The sequence below is a fragment of the Eumetopias jubatus genome, unplaced genomic scaffold, assembly GCF_037043125.1.
Source record: "Eumetopias jubatus isolate StellerSeaLion01/CBP00866 unplaced genomic scaffold, mEumJub1_p1.0 scaffold_2, whole genome shotgun sequence".
Classification (NCBI taxonomy): Eukaryota; Metazoa; Chordata; class Mammalia; order Carnivora; family Otariidae; genus Eumetopias; species Eumetopias jubatus.
In genome coordinates, this window is record NW_028274808.1 from 80,510,627 (window position 1) to 80,535,518 (window position 24,892).

At 35.8% G+C, this 24,892-nt stretch overlaps 1 protein-coding gene across 1 annotated transcript in view; it reads left to right on the top strand.

Moving 5' to 3' along the window:
- TTC29 (tetratricopeptide repeat domain 29) overlaps nucleotides 1-24,598 on the top strand; it is a 240,110-nt gene extending 215,512 nt beyond the window's left edge. The window contains exons 10-11 of the mRNA XM_028125309.2: nucleotides 24,112-24,174; nucleotides 24,462-24,598. Coding sequence (XP_027981110.2) covers nucleotides 24,112-24,174; nucleotides 24,462-24,598 — 200 coding nt within the window. The remainder of the gene's footprint in view (nucleotides 1-24,111; nucleotides 24,175-24,461) is intronic.
- The last annotated feature ends 294 nt before the right edge of the window (nucleotides 24,599-24,892 follow it).

Consider the following 24,892-nt stretch of genomic DNA (forward strand, 5'->3'; position numbering starts at 1 on the left):
TGCTTCTCCCTCTCCCTCTGCTGCTCCTCCTGCTTGTGCTCTCTCTCTCTCTCTCTCTCTCTCTCTGTCAAATAAATAAACAAAATCTTTTAAAAAAGAAGACCCAACAACAAGGACACAAACAACCTGATTTTTAAAATGGTACAAAGACCTGGACAGACACTTCACCAAAGATACACAAGTGGCAAATAAGCATATAAAAAGATGCTCCACATCATATGTCATTAGGGAATTGCAAATTAAAACAATAAGATACTACTATACACCTATTAGAATGGCCAAAATCTGGAACATGATGACACCAAATGCTGACAAGAATGTGGAACAATAGGAACTCTCATTTATTGCTGGTGGGAATGCAAAATGGTACAAATTAAACATAGTTTTATCATACCACCCAGCCATCGTACATCTTATTTGAGCCATCAAACCATGAAAAGATATGGAGAAACCTTAAATGTATATTATTAAGTGAAAGAAACCAATCTGAAAAAGTTACATATTGTATGATTTCAACTCTATGACATTCCGGAAAAGGCCAAAACTATGAAGACAGTAAAAAGAAAAAAAATCAGTGTTTGTCATGGATTAGGGTTGAAGGAGGGAAGAGCACAGGGGATTTTTAGGGAGGTGAAACTATTCTGTATATTACAATGGTGGATACATGTCATTATATATTTGTCCAAACCCATAGAATATACAATACCAAGAGTGAATCCTAATGTAACCTATGGACCCGCGTAAAAATGATGTGTCAAAGTAGGCTCACTGATTATAACAAATGTACCACTCTGATGGGATATGTTGATAGTGGGAGAGGCAGTGTGTGTAAGGGCATGGGGTATATGGGAACTCTGTACTTTCCACTCAGTTTTACTATGAACCTAAAATTGCTCTAAAAAATAAAGTCCATGTTTAAAAAAAAACATAAAGAGAATGATATCCAAAAAATACTGTTCCTTTAAAAGTACAGAAATATGTGTGCAGTATGGTGACATTTGTGTATAAACAAGACATAAATATGTCTTACATATTTCTATGTGAATATATATATTTTTTATCCTTTTACATATGCATAGAATGCTTCTAAAAGGATACCCAAGAAACAGTAACAGTAATTGCCTCTAGGGAGGGGAAGTAAGTACCTGGGGATCAAAGATTTCAGACAGATTTTTCACTGTCCAACCTTAAAAAAAGAGGTACCATGTGCATATATCACCCATTCAAAAAAACAATTAACTTTTAAACTAAAGATGAACAGGGAATTATTACAGGATTGTTTTAGTCTGTTGGGCTGCTGTAACAAAAATACTATAGATTGGGTAGCTTATAAAAACAGGAGTTTGTTTCTTACAGTTCTGGAGACAAGATCAAGGCACTGGCAAATTCAGGGTCTGGTGAGAACCCACTTTCTGGTATATAGCGCGTCATCCTTTTCCCTCTGTCATCATATGGTGGGAAGGGTGAAGGAGCTCCCTGTGGCCTCTTTTATAAGAACACTAATCCCATTCATGAGGCCTCACCTCTAAATACCCTCACATTTGGCATTAGGATTTAACATGTGAATTCGGGGGAGACACAAACAGTCTATATCAGGGCCTATCATTTTTTCACTCTTTCACAAAGGATTTAATAAAGTTCTTCCTCTGTAATAATGTCTGCACAATAAGAATATTCTATTCACTTTACTTTCTAAAGTTTAAACCTCTTTACTACACTTAGTTTATATTTTTATAGTTTAGAAAAAGTGGCCTCCATAGAGTCATCAGTGATATGCATACAGCATATCACTTCTCTTTAATGTCATTCTAAATGTGTTGTTTGTATACCATCTTAAATGAAAAGTATCACTCAACCCTAGGTCGGAGAACAGGTACCAAAGAGAAAAGTATAATTATATAACAGTATTTAAATAAGAGAGTAGGAGATAACTGAGATAGGAGGGCAGAGGCTGTGGCATGGAAATTTATTAGATAGGTAGTTTAGGTGTATAGATATAAGGGACTCTATTCAAGTTAATATGTAATTTACTTTACTGTCTCAGTATGTATGATGAAATGCTGTATGTTGCAGGAGCAAATCAACAAACTTTAAACTACATGGTTTTATGTTTTTTTTTTAAGATTTATTTATTTATTTTAGAGAGAGAGAGAGAGACAGAGAGGGAGCATGAGCAGGGGGGAGGGGCAGAGAGAATCAAGTGACTCCCTGCTGAGCGCGGAGCCCACCAGGGGCTGGATCCCACTACCCCGAGATCACGACCCCATCTGAAACCAAGGGTGGGTTGCTCAATGGAGTTGAGCAACCCAGGCACCCTTAGAGTTTTGTTTTTTTTATTCTCAATTTCCTAGGTAACATAAAAATGGCAAGAATTTAAAAAAAATCAAGAGTAATGAACATATATTTTAATGTATTTCATATTTATATTATATGTATTTTAATACATTTATGTTATATTTATATATGTATATATTATGTGTTTAAATATAAATATGCACATATAAACATGTAAATATATGCAAATGTATAAATTTGATATTGTCTTATCACTGAAAAGTTTATTTTATATTTTTTATTATGTTCAACTAGCCAACATATTAGTTTTTGATCATTAGTTTTTGATGTAGTGTTCAACGATTCATTAGTTGTGTATAACATCCAGTGCTCCTCACCACACGTGCCCTCCTTAATACCCATAACCTGGTTACCCCATCCCCCCACCCTCCTCCCTTCGGTAACCCTCAGTTTGTTTCCCAGAGTCCAGAGTCTTTCATGGTTTGTCTCCCTCTCTGATTTCTTCCCATTCAGTTTTTCCTCCCTTCCCCTGTGGTCCTCCACACTATTCCTTATGTTCCACATATGAGTGAAACCATATGATAATTGTCTTTCTTTGCTTGACTTATTTCACTTAGCGTAATCCCCTCCAGTTCCATCCATGTCAAGGCAAATAGTGGGTATTCATCCTTTCTGATGGCTGAGTAATATTCCATTGTATATATGAACCACAACTTCTTTATTCATTCATCTGTTGAAGGGCATCTCTGCTCCTTCCACAGTTGGCTGTTGTAGACATTGCTGCTATGAACATTGGGGTGCATGTGTCCCTTCTTTTTACTACATCTGTTTCTTTGGGGTAAATACCTAGTAGTGCAATTGTTAGGTCATAGGGTAGCTCTATCCTAAAGGAATTAGCCATAAAAAAGTAGTCTTTTTCCAGTAAATTTATTATCTAATATGTATTATTATTTTTCATATCTTCCCATTCATTAAAGCATAAGTTAAGTAGTATCTTTCCACATAAAATATGTCTGGTTTTAAGACATAGTACCTTTATTTTTTCTTAACCACAATGAAGAGCCAAAGAAGATATACTTGAACAGCAGAGATTATTTGTGTTGTAGGGATAAACAATCCTCCAATTCTGCTATTTTTTCTCTCTTCTCCCCTCTGTAACCATGCATACTATAGTTCCATAACTGAAATGAGGAAAGTAGACTCAATAGTCTCTTTGCTCCTTAAAATACTGAATCCATGAAAATTAATACAATTTGTGTGGCTGAAACCTTCTTTCATTAAGACAGTAAGGAAAAATTAAATAAGTATTTCTTTAAACTTAATTGTTTTAAATTATTTTAAGCAATTGTGCATAAAAATCTCATTTCTTCTCTGAAGCACTTCAGAAATTGTGACTAAAAGTTTAAACTTTTCCTACCTTACTGGCAAGATGAGTACATAGTACATTCAAGAGGAAAACCAGTTCTTAAAAATGGACTATTTATTACGTACTCATTAAAGAGTTGTCCATAGATCTTGCTGAATGATTTTTTTTAATTATCTGGCACTTCAAACCAATAGCTTTGTCTTAATTATATATCTTTTGTGTTCTCAACTAACTTTTAAGAACATATTCATGCATTCTTTCTTTCAACAGACATTTACTAGTTATCCACTATAAGCCAAGCAATATTTTATCATGTCATATTTTCAAAAGTAAATCATAAGCTACAAACATTCATTCAGAAATTCAGAAACATTAAGCGTGTACTGTCTCTAAGACATCATGCAAGATACTGCAGGTACAGGGATGAACATATTACTTTTCAAAAGAGAAAAGTCTATAACTTTAAGACCACAAAGAAATGGTGATTCTATACTTAAATTCAAACCACAAGAAGTTTTACAAAAATGGCTTCTGATTATCTCTAAGTCAAAATATATGCACAGTTTTATAATGTACACACGTTGAAGGGACATGCTCTAACGCAGAGATTGTCTGTTTTTCAAGTTTTTGACCAACCAATCAAGCTATGAAAGAATCTGAGTTCCACCATGGAAAACCCAACAGGCTTATTATTGCGGAGACAAGCATTTAAATGCATTTATGTGTATTCTGTTATTGTCTTAGTATTTATTTTGAAACTCTGTGCCCCCTACTAGACTATCCTAAATTAATTGCTTTGAGAAATTGTACATAAAATTCTCATTTCTTCTCTGAAGATCAGGCACTATTCCAGAGAATTAATGCCATGATTGCACTTGAGCTCCATGCTGCCCCTTTGGCCATGTATTCCGAATTCATCACATTAGATGAACACTGCTGCAAACTGTCCACCAGCAACTATCCCACAAATGTGTTTCTCATTTGGTGGGTGCTCAATGAATTTCTGTTGAATGAATGACAAATTAATCGAGTTTACTAGTTGAAAGACACAGTGCATGTTCTCCATAAACTATACTCACTACTGGTAAAGCAATTTAAAATTTGTATCATTCTGAGAATGGAGTAACCTGAATCTCTGTCTCATTCATTACTATATAAGTGAAATAAAAAATATGTTTAATCAAAAGAGTATCCCTGGAGCAATTGGTTTGCTAGTTGGGGTTCTACAAAATACATCATAGTGGACCAGAGCTGGTCTATGTAGCATTATAGGAGGCTTTGTGTATGATTTTTACTTCTCATTGTCCTCACCTTCTGTGAAAAGAATGATCGCCTTTCCTTGTGATATCTGAGCTTTTAAGAGTGTTGTTTTATCTATTTTTTATGACCAACCTTACACTTGTTAAGTGTAATTTTTGCTTTATGTAACACACACACAAAAATCTGTGATATGGTGCCCCGCGAATTAACAAGAATGGCTGGACAAAAGACAAGAAATCTTTTAAAAACAAATGTTCACATTAAATACCTTGGATAGGTAGGCCTTCTGGGGATTTTTGTTTAATGCAACAAAAGCGCACCATTTCTGTTTTCAGAAATAGTGTCTTTCAGATGCTGAGCTTGTCTAAAGTCATATTACATAAGTAAGGGCTTAGTTTGTACATTAGTCTTTACATCTTAGAGGCTTACTAAATCCTCCTTTGATCAATCTGATATCAAACAGATCTATATTGATTTCTTCTACACTTGTTTATGGTATTTATTTTGATATATCTAAGATTAAAAGCCAAATTAACAAGTGTAATCAATTTTCTTAGTGATAAAGAAAAGTCCTCCAGTACCTTAGACACATTCACCCAGGAATAAAAAACTTAAGCAAAGATGTTGTAATAAATGGATCGATTTATTCAATCACTGGGCATAAAAACATTAGCCCTGGGAAAGCACTCTCCTCTAAGAGCTTTAGCTACCGAGTTTCACTTGTGTTGTACCAAATGATTTGCATTTTTAGAGAAATTTCATGTCTGCAGCGAGCTCCAGTGAAAACATGAATAAATTGCTTTCTTTCCCTCTTTTTCTGACTTTATGAAGCTGAATCCATTAGGGGTCAAGTCAAAGCATAATGAAAAAAAGGCAACAACTCATGTGATGGAAACCCTGGATTAGGTTTCTCCCTAGTCCAAGCTCAGCTGTCCTGGCCTAGGTGTCGGATTAGTGGTCTGCAAGGAGATCCCTGGGGCATGTGCATTTTTTTAACTGCAGCATTAGAAACAGTCTCTAGAAGTCAAGAAATTGAATAGACAAACAATGATTAAAAAATAAGTAGGCTTTCCATAGTGGTTCTGCACAAAGTCGAGTAAATCAACCTCTGCAGGCCTGACACAAAACAGATGCATAAGAGGCTTTTTTGTTATAAGTTCCTTCTGAATTCACTGGAGTGAGAGTGAATGCAGAAGTTATGAGCATGCACTTTGGATCGAAACTGACCTGGGTGTGACTCTCCACTCACTCAGTTATCAGTTGTATGATATTGAGCAATCTTCTTCAATCTTTGGTTTCCTTATCTATACGCCAGGGATAATAATACCTGGAACATAGAGTGGTCTGGAGGTTTTAAAAAGACCTTATCCCATTACCTAGTACAAAATACATTCTGAATCCATGGAAACAAGTCTAATTTTTACTTATGATCTGGATGCTGCTACTGAACTAAAGACAAGCAGCTACCAGTACTTATACTGAGCCTGGGATTCTGCATTTCTAATAAACTCCTGGTAATTCTGATACTGCTGGTTTGGAGAACACACTGAGAGCCCACAAACATATAAATAACCTGCAAAATGATATTATTTTAATTTTTTTCTTTGTCATTATTTTAAATCCATTCACTTTTACAAAAAATAAAAAGGAAGGCCACCTCATCTGAGATGTGTGAAGATTTATTATGGTTTAGGTGGAGGAATTGGTTTTGTTTTTCAAGGAAGATTTATTTCTAGGAACTACCTTGCTGCTGATAAGGTACATATTTACTCATCTAACTATATTTGGACTGGATATTGGATACCTGCATTATGTTTGACAATCTCAGCATACATTTTAAAATTCAATTTGTGCAAAAACATTAATTTTTACATCTCTAGATTAGTCATTAAAGATGTCATCCCTGGGGCGCCTGGGTGGCTCCATCATTAAGCATTTGCCTTCGGCTCAGGTCATGATCCCAGGGTCCTGGGATCGAGCCCTGCATCAGGCTCCCTGCTCGGCGGGAAGCCTGCTTCTCCCTCTCCCACTCCCCCTGCTTGTGTTCCATCTCTTGCTGTGTCTCTCTCTGTCAAATAAATAAATAAAATCTTTAAAAAAAAAAAAAGATGTCATCCCCTATATAATCCTCTGTTCTGAAGTAGTCTGTTCATTAGAAGAACATGGAGTTTGCGTATTTCCCAAACTCTTTTATCTCTACAAAAGTACCAGGAAAAAAAAATGTAAATCATCTATCAGCATTTAGGTTCCTACTACATATGTTATATTTCATCTAATTTGGTCAACAAAAATTAAACTTTGGAAGTGATAAGGAAATGGTTATTGCTTTTAATTCATTAACTTATCCTTCAGCTTCAATTTAGAAAAATATATGAAAAGGATAGGTTTTCAAATGGATGCTTAGACAGAGACTTTCTCATTTTCAGAGTTGAGGAATGTTTTTTAAATCTTTGGGTTTTTTTTCTTTTTAACCAAAATAGTTAAAATAAAGAGTATAGACTAAAATGTCAAAGCAAAAGTAGAGAGATGGTCCAAGATGGCAGCATAGGAATGCCATGAACTCATCTCTTCCTATGGACACACCAAATATACAACTACATATGGAATAATTCCTGTTGAGAAAGAACTGAAAACTAACTAAACTGCTTCCTCCACAACAAGGAATAAAAGGGCCACATCAAGATGGGTAGGAGAGGCCGAGATATGGTCTTACCAAAAAACCTATTCTTACCCAGCAACACACAATGGGGAGGGGTCTTTAAGGCCCAGAGCCTCTCCCTGAAGAGTGAGGGGTTTGTGCCCCACACCAGGCACCCCAACCCTTGGTACCTGCACCAGAGATATGAAGCCTCCAAAATATCTGGCTTTGGAAACCAACTGGGCTTCTATCCAGGAAACCCCAGGGGACTGTGGGGATCTGAGCTACTCTTTTTGAGGGGCTTATGCATGGATTCACTCACCCAGTTTGAGAGGTGACTGGATTAGATGTGAAAGTGATTCAGTTGTTAGTCCTAAAGCATCTGACAGAGGACCAGGAAGTAGTTGGGCATTTCCTCAAGGATGGAGGTACTAAGAGCACCATTTTTGGCCTTCTCCCTCTACCATGCTAGAGCAGGCAGACACAAAAGACACAACCTCACTAAAACTGAGGACATGCCTACATTCAACACTCTTCTCCAGCACTGCTAAAACCACAGGTATCTCCCACCCCCCCAGTGCTCATCTCAGGCTTCGCTGAAGCCACAGGCATTCCCCACCAACAGTACTCTCCTGCAGCCAAACTAAAGCCAGTGGACAAGTATAGTCCATATAGGGGAAATATTCTGATTGCCTGGCTCTTATGGCCAGAGGGACTTGCATTTCTGGGCCCCACAGAACTGTAACAATCAAAAAGACAGTTCTAGGCAGGATACCACCCCCAGGCATTGCACAGACCACAGACTGAAACACATCCCCAGTCTGCACATGAGAAAGGCCCACTTAATTTTCTTGGAGCTTCAACTTGAGGGACAGACTTCAGGCTTACCACAAATTTAAAGGCTACGGAGGTGCTCTTAGGAAACACAATCAGGGAGACACCATCTCCCTTGGCCTCACCACAGCTAGCTGGTACCTCTCAGAAAGGAGATGCTCATCTGAAGCCCTGATTCTTGTAATGGTTGCCCAGAGGATACCTCCAGATATCCTGGTGTAGAGGTCAGCAAGGTCTATAATTGCAGTCCCACAGTACTGTGTATATTTGCATACTTTAAAAGCTTCTGCCTGAGGATCTCCCTTCCAATCAGACTGAATCTAGGTGTTAACTAAGAACACTCCCTTCAGAACACTGTCAAGTCCTGACACACCTCAACAACTGAGATCTATTAAGAATAAGTTAGGCTACTTGGACAATCACAGAGTTTTGAGAGACAACCAAGTATTAAGGCAAAGTAATAAGATTTACCTCCTATATCAGGATACTCCTTCAAGAGTAGGAGAGGTAGCTGTTTCACCAGATACATAAAAACCAGCACAGGGAGTCAAGCAAAATTAGGACAGAGGAATATGTTCCAAACTAAGATAAGACAAACCCTCAAAAAAAGACCTTAATGAGAAAGAGATAATATATGGGGTAAAGAGTTCAAAGTAATGGTCTTAAAGATGCTCACTGAACTTGGGAGAAGAGTGGATGAATATAGTGAACTTCAACAAAGACAACAAATATAAGAAAATGCCAATCAGAAATCACAACACTAAAAAATACAATAACTGAACTGAAAAATACACTAGAAGGGTTCAACAGCAGACTAGTTGAAGTAGGAGACCTAGTGACCTAGAATACAGGGCAGTGGAACTTACCCAATAGAGCAACAAAAAGAAAAAAAAATCTTAAAAAAGTAAAGATAGCTTAAGAAATCTATGGGACAACATCAAGTGGAATAGCATTCGGATTATAGGGGTCCCAGAAAGAGAAGACAGAAAGAGGCAGAAAACTTACTTGAAGAAATAATTGCTGAAATCTTCCCTAACCTGGGGAAAGAACCAGACACCTAGGTCCAGAAAGCACAGAAAGAACCATGCCAAGACACATTATAATTAAAACGTCAAAAGCTAAAGATGAGAGAATCATAAAATCAGCAAGAGAAAAACAACTTAGTACATAAAGGGACTCTCCATAAGACTCTTAGTCAAGCTGATTTTTCAGCAGTAACTCTTCAGGACAGGAGGGAATGGCATGATGTATTCAAAATGTTAAAAGGAAAGAAATTCCAACCAACAATACTCTACCCAGCAAGTCTATCATTCAGAATTGAAGGAGAGCTAAAATGGTTTCCAGGTAGGCAAAAGCTAAAGGAGTTCATCACCACTAAACAGGCCTTACAAGAAATGTCAAAGGGTTTTCTTTAAGTTGAAAAGAAAAGATACTAAGGCATAATAAGAAAGCATATAAAAGTAAAAATCTCACTGGTAAAGGTAAATATATAGTAAGGATACTGGGTTAAACATATATAAAGCTAGTATGAAGGTTAAAGACAAATTAGTAATATTAACTATAATTATAATAGTTAAAGGATACACGAAATAAAAGATGTAAAATATGAAGTCAAAAACGTAAAATGGGGGGAAGATAAGAATGTACAGTTGTTAGAATACATTCAAATTTAAGTTGCTACAACTTAAAATAGACTGTTCTAGAAAAAGAGACTATTATATATGAACCCCATGATAACCACAAAGCAAATACCTAAAACAGATACCCAAAAAATAATGAGAAAGGAATCTGAACTAAAGAAATTCATCAAATCACAAGGAAAGAACAAGAGAAGAACAGAGAAGAACTAGAAAAACATCCAGAAAAAAAATTAACAAAATGGCAATCAGTTCATACCTATCAATAATTACTTTAAATGTAAATGGACTACACCATCTAATCAAAAGATATAGAGTGGCTGAATGGTTAAAAAACAAGACTATTTGCTGCCTATAAGACACTCACTTCAGCCTTTAAGACACACAGAGAGAAAGTGAAGGGATGGAGAGTTTCCATGCGAATGGAAATGAAAAGAAAGCTGGGGTATCTATACTTATATCAGACAGAATAAACTTTAAAATAAAAACTATAACAAAAGACAAAGAAGGGGATTATATAATGATAAAAGGATCAATCCAACAAGAGGATATAACATTTGAAAATATTTACACATCCAACATAGGAGCACCTAAATATATAAAGCAAATATTAAGAGACCTAAGGGAAGAAACTGATGACAATACAATAACAGTAAGGGACTTTAATACCCCACTTACATCAGTGGATAGATCAACCAGACAGAAAATCAATAACGAAACATAAGCCTTAAGTGACACATTAGACCAAATGGACTTAATAGATATATACAGAACATCTATCCAAAAGCAGCAGAATACACATTCTTCACAGGCATACATGGAACATTCCTCAGGATAGTCCACAAAACAACAAGTCTCAATAAATTTAAGAAAGTTGAAATCATATCAAGCATCTTTCTGACCACAGTGGTATGAAACTAGAAATCAGTTACAAAAGAAAACTGGAAAAATCACAAATATGTGGACATTAAATATCGTACTACTGAACAATCAGTGGGTCAACAAAGAAACCAAGAGGGAAATCAAAAAGATACCTTGAGACAAATGAAAATGGAAACACAGCAACCCAAAATTTATGAGATTTGGCAAAAGCAGTTCTAACAGGGAAGTTCATATCAATACAGGCCTACCTAAAAAAAAAAACCCAGAAATATCTGGGGAAAATATTACACTTTACACTTAAAGGAACTAGGGAAAAAAGAACCAAGCCCAAAGTTAGTAGAAGGTAAGAAATAATAAAGATCAGAACAGAAATAAATGAAATAGAAACTTAAAAATATATAAAAGATCAATGAAACTAAAAGGTGCTTCTTTGAAAAGATAGACAAAATTGACAAACCTTTAGCTAGACTCACTAAGAAAAAAAAAAGGCTCAAATAAATAAATTCAGGAATGAAAGAGGAGAAGTTATAACTGATACCACAGAAATACAAAAGATCATAAGGGACAACTATGAATAATTATATGACAACAAACTGGACAACATAGAAGAAATGGATAAATTGCTAAAAACATACAACCTGCCAATATTGAATCATGAAGAAATAGAAAATCTGAATTGACAAATTACTAGTAAAGAGATTGAATCAGTAATCAAAAACCTAACAAACAAAAGTCCAAGAGCAGACAGATTCACTAATGAATTCTACCAAACATTCGAAGATATAATACCTATCCTTCTCAAGCTTTCCCAAAAAACTGAAGAGGAGGAAACACTTTCAAACTCATTTTATGAGGCCAGCATTACCCTGATACCAAAACCAGACAAGGACACTACAAGGAAAATTACAGGCCAGTATCTCTGATGAACATAGATGCAAAAATCCTCAAAAAATATTAGCAAACCAAATTCAACAATATATTAAAAGGACTATACACCATGAACAATTGGGATTTATTCTAGGAGTGCAGGGATGGTTCAACATCTGCTTATCAATCATTGTGATATAGCACATTAACAAAAGGAAGGATAAAATGTACATGATCATCTCAAGAGATGCAGAAAAATTATGTGCCAAATTCAACATCCACTTATGATAAAAACTCAACAAAATGGGGACAAAAGGAACATATTTCAACATAATAACAACTATATATGACAAACCCACAGCAAGCACCATACTCAATGGTGAAAAGCTGAAAGCTTTTCCTCTAATATCAGGAACAGGGAAAAGATACCCACTCTCTCCACTCTTACTCAACATAGTACTAGAAGCCTCAAACACACCAGTAGGAAAGAAAAAGAAATAAAGGGCATCCAAATAGTAAAGGCAGAAGGAAAACTGTCACTCTTTTCAAATGACATGATTCTGTATATAGATAACTCTAAAGACTCTGCCAAAAAACTGTTGGAACTATAAATGAATTCAGTAAAGTTTAGGACACAGAAATCAATATATAGAATTCAGTTATATTTCTATACCCTAATAATGAACTATCAGAAAACTAAATTTAAAAAAAAAATCCCATTTACAATGACATCAAAAAGAATAAAATACCTAGGAATAAATTTAACCAAGAAAATGAAAGACTGTACACTTAAAACTATAAAACACTGATAAAAGAAATTGAAGAAACATAAATGGAAAGATATTCTTTGCTCATAGATTGGAAGAATAAATATTCCTAAAATGTCCATACTACCCAAAAAATTCTACAAATTCAATACAATCTCTATAGCATTTTTTATAGAACTATAAAAAATAATTATAAAATTTATATGGGGCCACAAAAGACCCCAAATAGCCAAAGCAACCTTAAGAAAGAACAAAGCCAGGCACCTGGGTGGCTCAATTGGTTAAGTGTCTGCCTTTGGCTCAGGTCATGATGGCAGGGTCCTGAGATCAAGCCCCACATCGGGCTTCCATCTCAGTAGGGAGTCTACTTCTTCCTCTCCCTTTGCACCTTCCCCACCCCGTTTGTGCCCTCTTGCTCGGTCTCTTTCTCTCTCAAATAAATAAAATCTTAAAAAAAAAAAAAGAACAAAGCTGGAGGTATCAGGCTTCCTGATTTCAAACTATACTACAAATCTGTAACAAAACAGTATGGCATTGGCATAAAAACACACACATAGAACAATCAAATAGAATGGAGAACCCCAAAATAAACCTATGTATACATAGTCAATTAATTCATTACAAAGGAGACAAGGATATACAATGGGGAAAGAACTGTCTCTTCAATAAACGGTGTTGGGAAAACTGGACAACCACATGCAAAAGAAAGAAACTGGACCGCTATCTTACACCATACAAAAATTAACTCAAAATGCGTTAAAGACTTAAATGTAAGACCAGAAACCATAAAACTCCTAGAAGAAAACATAGATGGTAAGCTCCTTGACATTGGTCCTGGCAGTATTTTTTGGATCTGACTCCAAAAGCAATGGCACCAAAGCAAAATAAATGATTGGGACTACATCAAACCATAGCTAAGGAAACCAGCAACAAAATACAAAGGCAAACTTCTTAATGGGAGGAGATATCTGCAAATCATATATCCAATAAGGGACTAATATTCAAAATATATAACAACTCACACAACTCAGTAACAGCAAAAATCTGATTAAAAAGCAGGCAGAGAATCTGAATTGACATTTTTCCAAAGAAGACCTACAGGTGGCCCCATGGCACATGAAAAGGTGCTCAACATCACTAATCATTAAGGAATTGCAAATTAAACCACAATAAGATATCATCTCAAACCTGTCAGAATGGCTATTATCAAAAAGACAAGAAATAACACGTGTTGGAGAAGTTTGGAGAAAAGGGAACCCTTGTGCGCTGTTGGTGGGAATGTAAATAGGCACAGACACTATGGAAAACGTATGGAGTTTCCTCACAAGATTAAAAATAGAATTGCTATATGATTCAGTTATTCCACTTCTAGGTTTTTATCTGAAGAAAATGAAAACACTGAATTGAAAAGATACATGAACCCCTATGTTCATTGCAACATTACTTAAAATAGCCAACATGTGAAAGTATCCGTCAATGGATGAATGGATAAAGATGTGGCATATATACACAATGGGATACTACTCAGCCATTAAGAAAAGGAAATCTTGCCATATGCAACAAGATGGATGGACTTTGAGGGTATTATGCTAGGTGAAATAGAGAAAAACAAATATTGTATGACTTCACTTATGTGTGGGATCTAAAAAACAAAATTCATAGATACAGAGGACAGATTGGTGATGATCAGAGGGAGAGAGGGGTTGAAGTGGACAAAAAGGGGCAAGGGGATCAATTATGTGGTAATAAATGGTAACTAGACTTATTGTGTTGATCATTTGTAATGTATACAAATGTCAAATTATTATGTTGTACACCTGAAGCTAATATAATGTTATATACCAATTTTACCTCAATAAGAAGAAAAAGTTAAACTGTGTAAATGGTAACACTGAAAATTCAAGCCTATTGAACTGAGCATTCTGAGAAAATTAATTTATGTTTAAAATGTACCAAAGAACTGCTAGCTTACTGGACAAGGCCTATAAATCAAGGGGCTTAGATTCTAGTCTTGGATTTGCCACAACCAATTGTGACCCTATAGGGCCTTGGAGCCAACAGTTTTTTGTTTGTTTATTGGCTCCTGAGCATCCATCTCCCTTTCTTTGGTAATAGTGCCACAATTTCATCCAGTAGAATAACTCCTTCTCCATGTATACATCTTAGTAATCAAAATCCTCTAATCTAAGGGGCCAGGGGATGGGCACATAATCTCAATAAGGCAAATTGGATCTTTTCTTACAGGACTTTGAAACCTGATCAAGATCATGAAAGTCGGATGACACTGGAAGTTCTAGCCAGAATAATTAGGCAAGAAAAAGATATCTAAATTGGAAAGGAAAAAGCAAAACTATCCCTACTTGCAGATGACATGATTCTAAATATAGAAAATCCCAAAGAATTTTTTAACAAACAAAAATCTACTAGAACTAGTAAATAAATGTGGCAAAGTTGCAGGCTTCCAAGATCAACACATAAATACTGCTTTGTTTCTAGAAACCAGCAATGAAAAATCTGAGAGGAAATTAAGAAAAAATTCCATTTACAATAGCATCCAAAAGAATAAAATACCTAGGAACAAATTTAACAAGGAAATGAAACACTTGTACACTGAAAACTGTAAAACATTGATGAAAGAAATTTAAAAAGACATAAATAAATGGAAACACATGCTAAGTTCATAGATTGGAAGACTTAATATTAACATGGCAGTACTACCTAGAGTGATCTATAAATTCTGTGCAATCCCTATCAAATTCCAACAGGCTTTTTGCAGAAATGGAAAAAGCAATTCTTCAAGTTCATATTAAATTGAAAGGGACCCTGAATAGCCAAAATAATCTTGAAAAAGAAGAACAAAGTTGGAGAATTTATACTTCCTTATTTCAAAATTGACTTTGAAGCTACAGTAATCAAAACAGGATGGTACTGGCATAAAGGTCAGGCACATAAACTAATGGGATAGAACTGACAAATCAGAAATAAAACCTCATATGTATATGGCAAATTTGGGACAAGAGTCCAAAAACCATTCAATGGGGAAAGAATAGTTTTTTCAACATATGGCGCTGGGAAAATTAGATGTCCACATGCAAAAGAAAAGAATTAAATTGGACCCCTACCTCTGTATACACCTTTTGTATATGCAAAAATTAACACAAACTAGATCAAAGATAGGAGCTAAAACTATAAATCTGTTAGAAGAAAACATAATGGGCAGTCTTTACAACATTGGATTTGCCAATAATCTCTTGGATTTGACACCCAAGAGCACAGACAAAAAAAAAAGAAACAATAAATTGGAATCCATCAAAATTTTAAACTTTTGTGCATCAAAGGACACTATCAAAAGTGAAAAATACAGAGAAAATATCTGCAAATCATATATCTGATAAGGGTTGAATATCCAGAATATATAAAAAACAAATCAACTAAAACAAACAGCCCAATTAAAAATTGGGCAAAGGACTTCAGTAGACACTTCACCAAAGCAGATATGCAGATGGCCAATGGCTCATGAAAAGATATTCCACATCACTACTTATTAGAGAAATGCAAATCAAAATCAAAATGAGTCATCACTTCACACTCATTAGGATGACTTATCAAAATAATAGAAGATAACAAATGTTGCCAAGGACCTGGAGAAATTAGAACTCTTGGGCATTGTTTGTGGATATGTAAAAATAGTGCAGATGCTGTGAAAGCAGTTTGGTAGTTCCTCAAAAAGTTAAACATAGAATTACCATATGATCCAGAAATTCCACTTCTAGGTATATAGCCAAATAAATTAAAAGCAAGGACTTAAACACATACTTGTATGCCAATGTTCATAGCATTATTGACAATAGTCAAAAGCTGTAAACAACCTAATGTTCATCAACAGAACAAACAAAATATAGTATATACATATAATGACATATTATTCATCCTTAAAAAAAGAATGAGATTCTGATACAGGTTACAACATGAATGAATCTTTAAAACATTATGTTAAGTAAAATAAACCAGACCAAAAAAGGACAAACACTGTCTGATTCCACTTATATGAGGTACTGAGAATAGGCAAATTTATATACGGAAAGTAGAACAGAGATTACCAAGAGCGGCAGGGTGGGGAGGTTGGGGAATTGTTTAATAGATACTGAATTTCTGTTAGGGATGTTGAAATATTCTTGAAATGGATAATGGTAATGGTTTCACAACATTGTGAATGTATTTAATGCCACTGAATTACACACTTAAAAATGGTCAAAATGAAAATTTTTTATTCTGTATATATTAGAACAATTTAAAAAATCCACAACCAGAAAAAAAAATAGTAATGACCAGCTCACATCTTCATCAGACCTTCAGGTGACAGTATATCATTTAACACATAGTATAAGAACCTTATAATAACATACTTTTGTTTCTCCCCCCTACACAGCCTTTTCACTATTGTTGTCACACATTATACCTTTATATATTACACTTTTATATATATTGTAAATCCCACAATATATTGTTATTATTTTTATTCAGTCAAATATCATTTGAAGGAATTAATAATTTAAAAAAATCTTCAATATTTACCCATTTCCTTGCCATTTCTAACTCTTCATTATTTAGCATAGACCCACATTTCCATCTGGTGTCATTTTCCTTCTGCTTGAGGACTTTAGCATTTCCTACAGTACAATTTGCTGTTGAGGAATTGCTTCAGCTTGTCTGTCTTAGAAGTCCATTTTTTCTTCATTGTTGAAACATATTTTTTTAGGTATAGAATTCTGGACTTGATGGGTTATTTTTCTTTTAGTACTCTTTAAGTTTTTTGAGCTTAGAGTTTGTTGAACTTCTTAGATCTATGAGTTTGTGGTGTTCAAGTTTTGAAAAATTTTCAACTGTAATTTCTTAAAATATTTTTCTACCCATCTCCTTCCAGAACTCCAATAACATTTATAAGAATAGACTCCCTGAAGCAGTCTTATAACTCAATGATATTCTACTTATCTTTTTCATTCTTTGCCTTTCTTTGTTTTATTTTGGGTAGTTTCTACTACTCTGTCTTCAATTTCACAAACTGATTTTTTTTAAGATTTTATTTATTTATTTGAGAAAAAGAACATAAGCAGGAGGAGGGGCAGAGTGACAAGCAGACTCCCCACTGAGCCTGATTTTGGAGGGGCAATCCCAGGACCCTGAGATCATGACCTGAGCCGAAGGCAGACACTTAATGACTGAGCCACCCAGGCACCTCTGGGTATATTCTCTTAAAGGTCAAAAACTGAGATGTGTTCTTTCACACACACACACCCCAAGATCCATTCTCCCCCTTTGTCTGTTCTGTGTCCCAGAAAACTGACTTCAGACTGCATGTCACAGGTTCATTTGCCTCTGACTTCCTGGTTTGGATTTATCCAAAGGGCATCACCAGCAAGAGATCAGAGGTTAGGAGGGTAGAGAGGTCAGGGATTCCTCTGTGCTTGACTTCAGCAGTCTTGACAGCTATGACGCTCTACAGCTGCTGCTTGTAGCTTCTATGGGAAAACCCCTTTTCTAAATCTCCACTGCTTGCTCAGAGTGCAGTAACAACATCCTCTTCCTCTTTGCCTTTCAACCCCAGGGAAGATAACGGCATGGCATCCCTCTGTTGTGAGGCACTGGGTGCCTCAGCATCCCTTGTCAGTTCCTTAGCCCTGCCCTCAGCTCCCAGTAGTCACTTCATTAACGTATTTTCAGAATCCCAGTTGAATGTGCCATCTGTTTCCCCCTGACTGATACCCTCTCCTTCTCTATTGTATCAACTGGGGTGGCTAAAGGCAAGCAAGTACAAGAAATATTAGGAAACTTCCACTTGCTGAAAACTTCAGTTGATTAGAGAACAATGCTAATGAGGCTGAAATAGTGTCTGGCTGTGCTCTAGGACCACAGGCTGTATCCCTGACCAGCCATTTTACACACCATCAGTTACAAGAAAGACCATGCCAAAAAGGAGACATGACTCTATGCCAGTCCCTCCCCATTTCTGGGAACATATTTCAAAAACTAGCAGTTCATTGAGATAGCTTCAAAATCCTCTTTGTTCCCCAAAGACAGCTTTTGTAATGTGATTCTAATGAAAATTTTATATGGAGCATTTTAAATCATAAAGCCATACCTCTCAATATCTTTGTAAAGGAAACACTTTCATTTGCTTACTTAATCTGTAAATAATTCATAATAACATAGGTTAAAAGTCAAGATTATTGAAATATGTCTTATATTGGTAATGGGATTCAGGGTTTATAAGAATATATATTTAGCTCATTTCTTTAAAATTTTTCAACTGTTATGAGTAAATAAGTGAAACTACACAACTGTTGTTTAAGGAATAAACAGTTAAAATATCATTTGAGGTGCGCCTAAGTCAGTTAAGCGTCTGCCTTGGGCTCAGGTCATGATCCCAGAGTCCTGGGATCAAGCCCCATGTCAGGTTCCTTGCTCAGCAGGGAGACTGCTTCTCCCTCTGCTTGTGCACTCTCTCTTTCTCTCTCTCTGACAAATAAATAAAATCTAAAATACATATATATTATATATATATATATTATTTGAAGTGATTTTCTTTTTTCTTTTTTTTTTTTGAGAGAGAATGTGCTTATGCAAGCCAGGGGAATGGGGCAGAGGGAGAGGGAGAGAGAGAATCTTAAGCAAGTTCCATGCCCAGTGTGGAGCCCGATGCGGGGTTCGATCTGAAGACCCTGAGATCATGACCTGAGCCGAAATCAAGAGTTGGATGTTTAACGAACTGAGCCACCCAGGTGCCCCTTGAAGTGATTTTCTATCAAGTGTGAATGACAAACTTTCCATTTCTCTACATATTTCCTCCAAACAAAACACTTCTCTCCTCGGTACAGTTGCCTTATAAAACCATGTTGTAATTAGGCCACTGTAAATGTACTATTGTACAAATATTGCTATACTGAGCTTACTTCCATGGTTTTAATTTTATATGATTTGAATACAGAGAGGGAGGGAGACACTGATTTTTTTTCAGAAATCAGTTTCTGACACTCACTACTATCAGTAAGAAAGAACTATTTCTAGTAAAGTTAAATCTATGACTTTAGGTAAAATATGCTGAAATACTAAAGCAAAATACAATTTTATCATTAATAATGGTATAATGCTAAGATCATCCATAAGATATGAGCATTTTTATACATAGTATTTATTCTTAATCACTTCCATAAAACACAATCTGGAGTTTTATTTTTTAACAAAACCTTTTGAGTCATTTTGATAAGGTCAACAGAAAGCACAATCTTTTAACATTAGGTGATCAAATTTTTAACAATAGCAGGACCAGCATAGCTAATGGAATAATAGCCTGCAGGGTCCAGCTAAATATGATATACGAACATAATCAACTTCTGTGATGACTATTCAGAAGTAATCCCTTTAGCTTTGAACTGCAACATATATTTCAACAAGGCAAAAACCATAGGAAGAAATTCTCTGCAGACCACACTGATACAATACAGCCTTCATATCTTGCTCTATGTGTTTGCTGCTTATAGTGAGTTTTAAATTTAAGGTAATGACTACTGTATATTCATGTGAGCATACAACAATACTTTTGATTTGTTGTGGAAAGGTTGAATCCATTACCAGGGGTCTAGTCTATAAACTCTGACACAACCTTTATGTATGAGTTGGTATTTACCCTTTTCTAGCATAAGGCCACTAAAAATGTTTTGCATGCCAAAATTATAAAAACTCATTTACCTTCTCATTCTCAAAACTACTAGTCAGTGTCTCCTCCATTTTAGTTCACATTCCTCTACCAATAGCATTTTAAAAATTACATTTGCATATAGTACTGTATAATATGAAAATTGTATGCCATTGTTTTCAAGGGAAGGGATGGGATGTTAGATTGATTGCAATTCAGCATTTGCTGTCTTATTCTATTGCTCTTTGCTACAGTATAGGCTAAGTGGTGGTATAAATAAAATCCTTTTGTTGCCCACCTGAGGGAATCTAGCATTTGAGAGTCTACTATTAGCAACAGAGAAGTGCCTGTTTCTACTGAAATGGTAGACAGTATAAGCAAATATCATACTCTCAACTTTGTATTGGTTCTGGTCTCCTTGTTGGAGTGGTAATGGTCCTAATTTTCCAGCTTCCTTGAAGTCCTACAGACCAAACATCACAAATCATATTCTAAGTCAAACCCACAGTACAAAACCTAGGTTAGGAATCAAAATGAGTGCTTTTGCAACAGTGTAACCAAGAACAAACAATCCTGTGGTGTTCATTTTGTTGCAAATGAATAGAAGTATCAGAACCCATGAATGATGAGTTCAGGTGTTCCCCTATATAAATTAATCATTGCTAAGGCTTCCTAGCACAGAAAGCATGTGAATGTCTTTTATTTAAACCAGCAATTGTGGCCTAAGTTGAGTAAAAGAATAGCTAAAGATAAGCTATTCTCAAAAAATCTACTTGGGAAATATTCCCAATAAAAATCATCTTTCCTCAACATCTGGGGAATAAATGCAAAACAGTTATTTGAGACAAACCAGGCATAATTTTAAACTTGGAAAATCCAGAAAAGATTTCCCCAGCTTAAGAGATATTGTTACATCCTGCCAAACCAAAGGGAATGCTGAGTTTAAGACATTAGATAGTACAAAATTGGTATTAGGATGTTAAGATGTTCTATATATTGTCATACAATGACAAATATTAAACTGAGAAACCCAAGGTTGTTCCTTACCTAAAAGAATGGTGTTAGTTAAGGTAAAGGCTAGCTCCTGTTACAAAGAGTCCCCAAGGTAGAATAGCTTAAGAATATACAAATTTGTTTCTTCCTTAACCTTGAAGTGAGCAGTCTACATATACAAGATAGTTCCACAGGCATTTAGGGGACCATGATCTTCCATTCTGTTGCTCCACTGTCCCCTGGAGCAGGGTTTCTCAATCTTGCACTATTGAAATTTTGAGCTCAATGATTTTCTTGTTGGTGAGGGGGTTGGGGTATGGTTGTCATGGTCATTGTAGGGTATGTAGCAGCATCCCTGGCCTCTGCCCCATGGATGCCAGTAACATTTCCACCTATGAGTTGTGACAACCAAATGTCTCCAGACATTTCCAAAAGCCACCTGTGGGGCAAAATCAGTGCCAGCCGAGAACCACTGGCCTAGGGTGTTGTCATCACCTGCATGTTAGAAACTGAATCATGGGGTAATGGCTCTATTGTCCGAGATTGAGGAAAAGGGAAAATTTAAGGAGGAATAAATGCCCAATGTCTAACACTCAGACCCAGAAGCAGTAATATATTACTTTGTTTACATTCACTGGTGAGAATTTAGTCATGTGGCTTCAACTAAATATTTGTTTGCTGATAAGAAGATCTAATAGAGAGGGGAAAAAACCCAACTCTGTTAAGTGGGAGGCAGAAGGAATTACTGGAGCCATGTTTTGTGTGGGCAAGAAGTGGTGAAGTCTGGGGTTAGCCTTAGATGGGAACATAGGTGAGACAGAGCATATAGAACAAAAGGAAGTAGGTAAATAACTGTTAACACAAAGCATGTGGAAGTTTTTCCTATTGTCTTTTATTTCCTCCATGAAACCAGAAATACATCATCAGCTGAAAACAATGATCCATAGGCAGGGTTAGAATTTTGGGAAAAAAGAAGAAAAAGCTAAATAGCCATCTAGGAGAGGAGAAGAATAAATGGACCAGGAGTGTTTAATAGGATGACCTGAAAGCATTAAAAGGCCACCTAATGTCTATGGCTATGAATTTAAAATGAGGCCTGGTTATACACTTTTTTTCCAGTCTCACTGAGGTATATAGTACAGGATAGGAATAAGAAGACAGTTGTATTTATCTAGGGTTATAGTTTTGTCAAGTGAGTATGATGAAGTGGGAAAGGGGTAATGAGATCAGGCTATATGCAAGGGGGAGAATGGCCATAGAATTTAAGTTAAATAAAGAAGGGAGAGAAGGGACCAAAATTGGGAGGAACAATAAAAATGTGGCAGGACTGGAAGTCCCAGGGAAGTAGATGAATTGCTGGTATTGGGCTCCTAGAAGGAGTGATCTAGAAAGATAAAGCTAGAAGTCAAGTAGTTGAATGTTGGCAACTGAATTTGAGGGGGGCTTGAAGTTATTGCTAATGGCAAGGTCTAAGTAAATCCATGGGAATCAATAGTTGCAGTAGGGTGTGGGACCAGATCTAGAAGAACAGAGCTCAAGGAATTGAGACCCAGGTGAAGAATCTTCTGCATGTACATTTAAATTGCTAAATTAAGAAAGTAGTAGTAAGGTATAATGAGCCAATGATAAAATCAACTGAGAATGATCCCAGTTGTAGGTAAATCACAATAGTTGATTATATAAACTGATGACTGAGTTTTAGGAAGGGAAGGAAAAAAAGTGCATGTCCTGAAATGGAACAGTAGAGTATAATCTCCAGGCCCAATGGTAGCAAAACTGACAAAAAGAAAAACAAAAAAGGCTGCTGAGTTGGCAGTGACCTCTGAGGACAGCCACGTTTCTGTTAGAGCAAGAAAGTAATGGGAATTTTGGAAAATGGAATAAGGGTACAATGGAAAGTTTTCAGGACTTGTGGTAGGAGATGGGGACAAAATACAGAGCCTTATAGAAAATAAAATACAGGAAATGAAGGGGGATCTGGAGACTGGGGCTTGTGATAAGCAAGAATAAAGAGCATATTATTAGATTAATCCCAGGGGATTCAACTCAAAAGTTAAAGGACAGATACAAAAGTTAAGTACAAAATTAACATGCCTACTTATATGTATAAACTTCCCATATCTGATTTAATTATTTGGACACTTTATATTGCTCTCTAAATTAATTTTCCTTCCAAGTATTGCTTTAACAAATCATTTTATCCCCCAAAAGTTGGCTGTTCCTGTTACCATTTTATGTATCACAAGAATTCTGTGGGTTAGGAATTCAAGTATGGTTTGGCTAGACACCAGTTGAGGTCACCCAGTGATGGTGCTCAGCTGACAGATGGGCTAGTTTGAAGGATCCAAGACAGCTTCCCACACAGACTGAAGCCTTGGAGGAATGGCTGGAACTTTGGACTCAGCTGGAACTGTCAACTGGAGCATCTTCTATGTGACCTCTCCAGGATGGCAGGGTGGTAGGGATTATTATATGGTGACTTGCTCTCTCCAAAACAAGCACCCCAAGAGAACCAGTAGGAAGCTGCAGAGGCTTTTCTGACCTCGCCTCAGAAATCATGTAGCCACACTCCCCACATTCTAATGATTACAAAAGAGTCCTAAGCCTAGCACAGTTTCAACAGAAGGTTAATTAGATTCCACATCTGGGTGGGGTAGTGACAAGTTCATACTATTGAGGAACATGTAAAGTGGGAGATATTGTGGCCATCTTTGACCAATATAATCTGGCTTGGTGACATAAGTGATACATAGACTTCTATCATACAGATGATAAGGGTAGATATCCCTGAAAAGGGACTCCCAGGTTCAAGCTCAATATAACTGTAAATTGTATTTGTGATAAACCATTAAATTTATACATCTTTTTTCCTGTAGGAGAATCTAGAAAATCCACAATGGAAAGTTTACATCAAGTCCCAGAAAATTTAGAAGAAGAATGTAGTAGGTATGGTAAATCAAGTAAAAAGTTTCTATTGCATACAAAGTAGGCAAGAGGCTAAGTATAAACTGATTCTCCAAACACAAGAATAATTTCATCTAGTACTTGATAATACTGAAACACTATCTATAAAATAATCCCAGATTTACTTTTAAATATCACATAATGTTAAGTGTTTTTCATCTTTTAAGCTATGTCTGAAAATTACAAAAAACAAAATGTCTTTCAAGTGACTGTTTTTACTTTCTACCTCAATGTAAAATTAAATCTTGTAATTTATTTATTTCAGATTTCCAGATAATCAAAAAAGTGAGACTTAAACCAGCTTTGGACTCAGCAACAAAGCAAGAAGAAATTTATCATGTCACCTTCATCTTTGATAACTGTAATAGGAGTATGTTACAAGTAATACAGATAGAATTATAATAAAACTGTGACTAAGTTTAGATTGCATTTTGTATTGCAGTGTACTACTACAAATTTAATCTAAATCATCTAAATTCATGAAAATAATAATACATCTCAAATGCTTAGAAATATCAACAATTATTCTTAGAACAAACTGTAAAATTTTCTTCTTATCCACTATTCCACAAGGAAGAGTGTTATTATAGAATCAAAATTCAGTTGTATCTAATGCGAAAATCATTTTAAACTTAAGGAAATCTATGCTGAATAAATACGGGGAAAATATTTATTACAATTTCAGGAAGTTTTTTC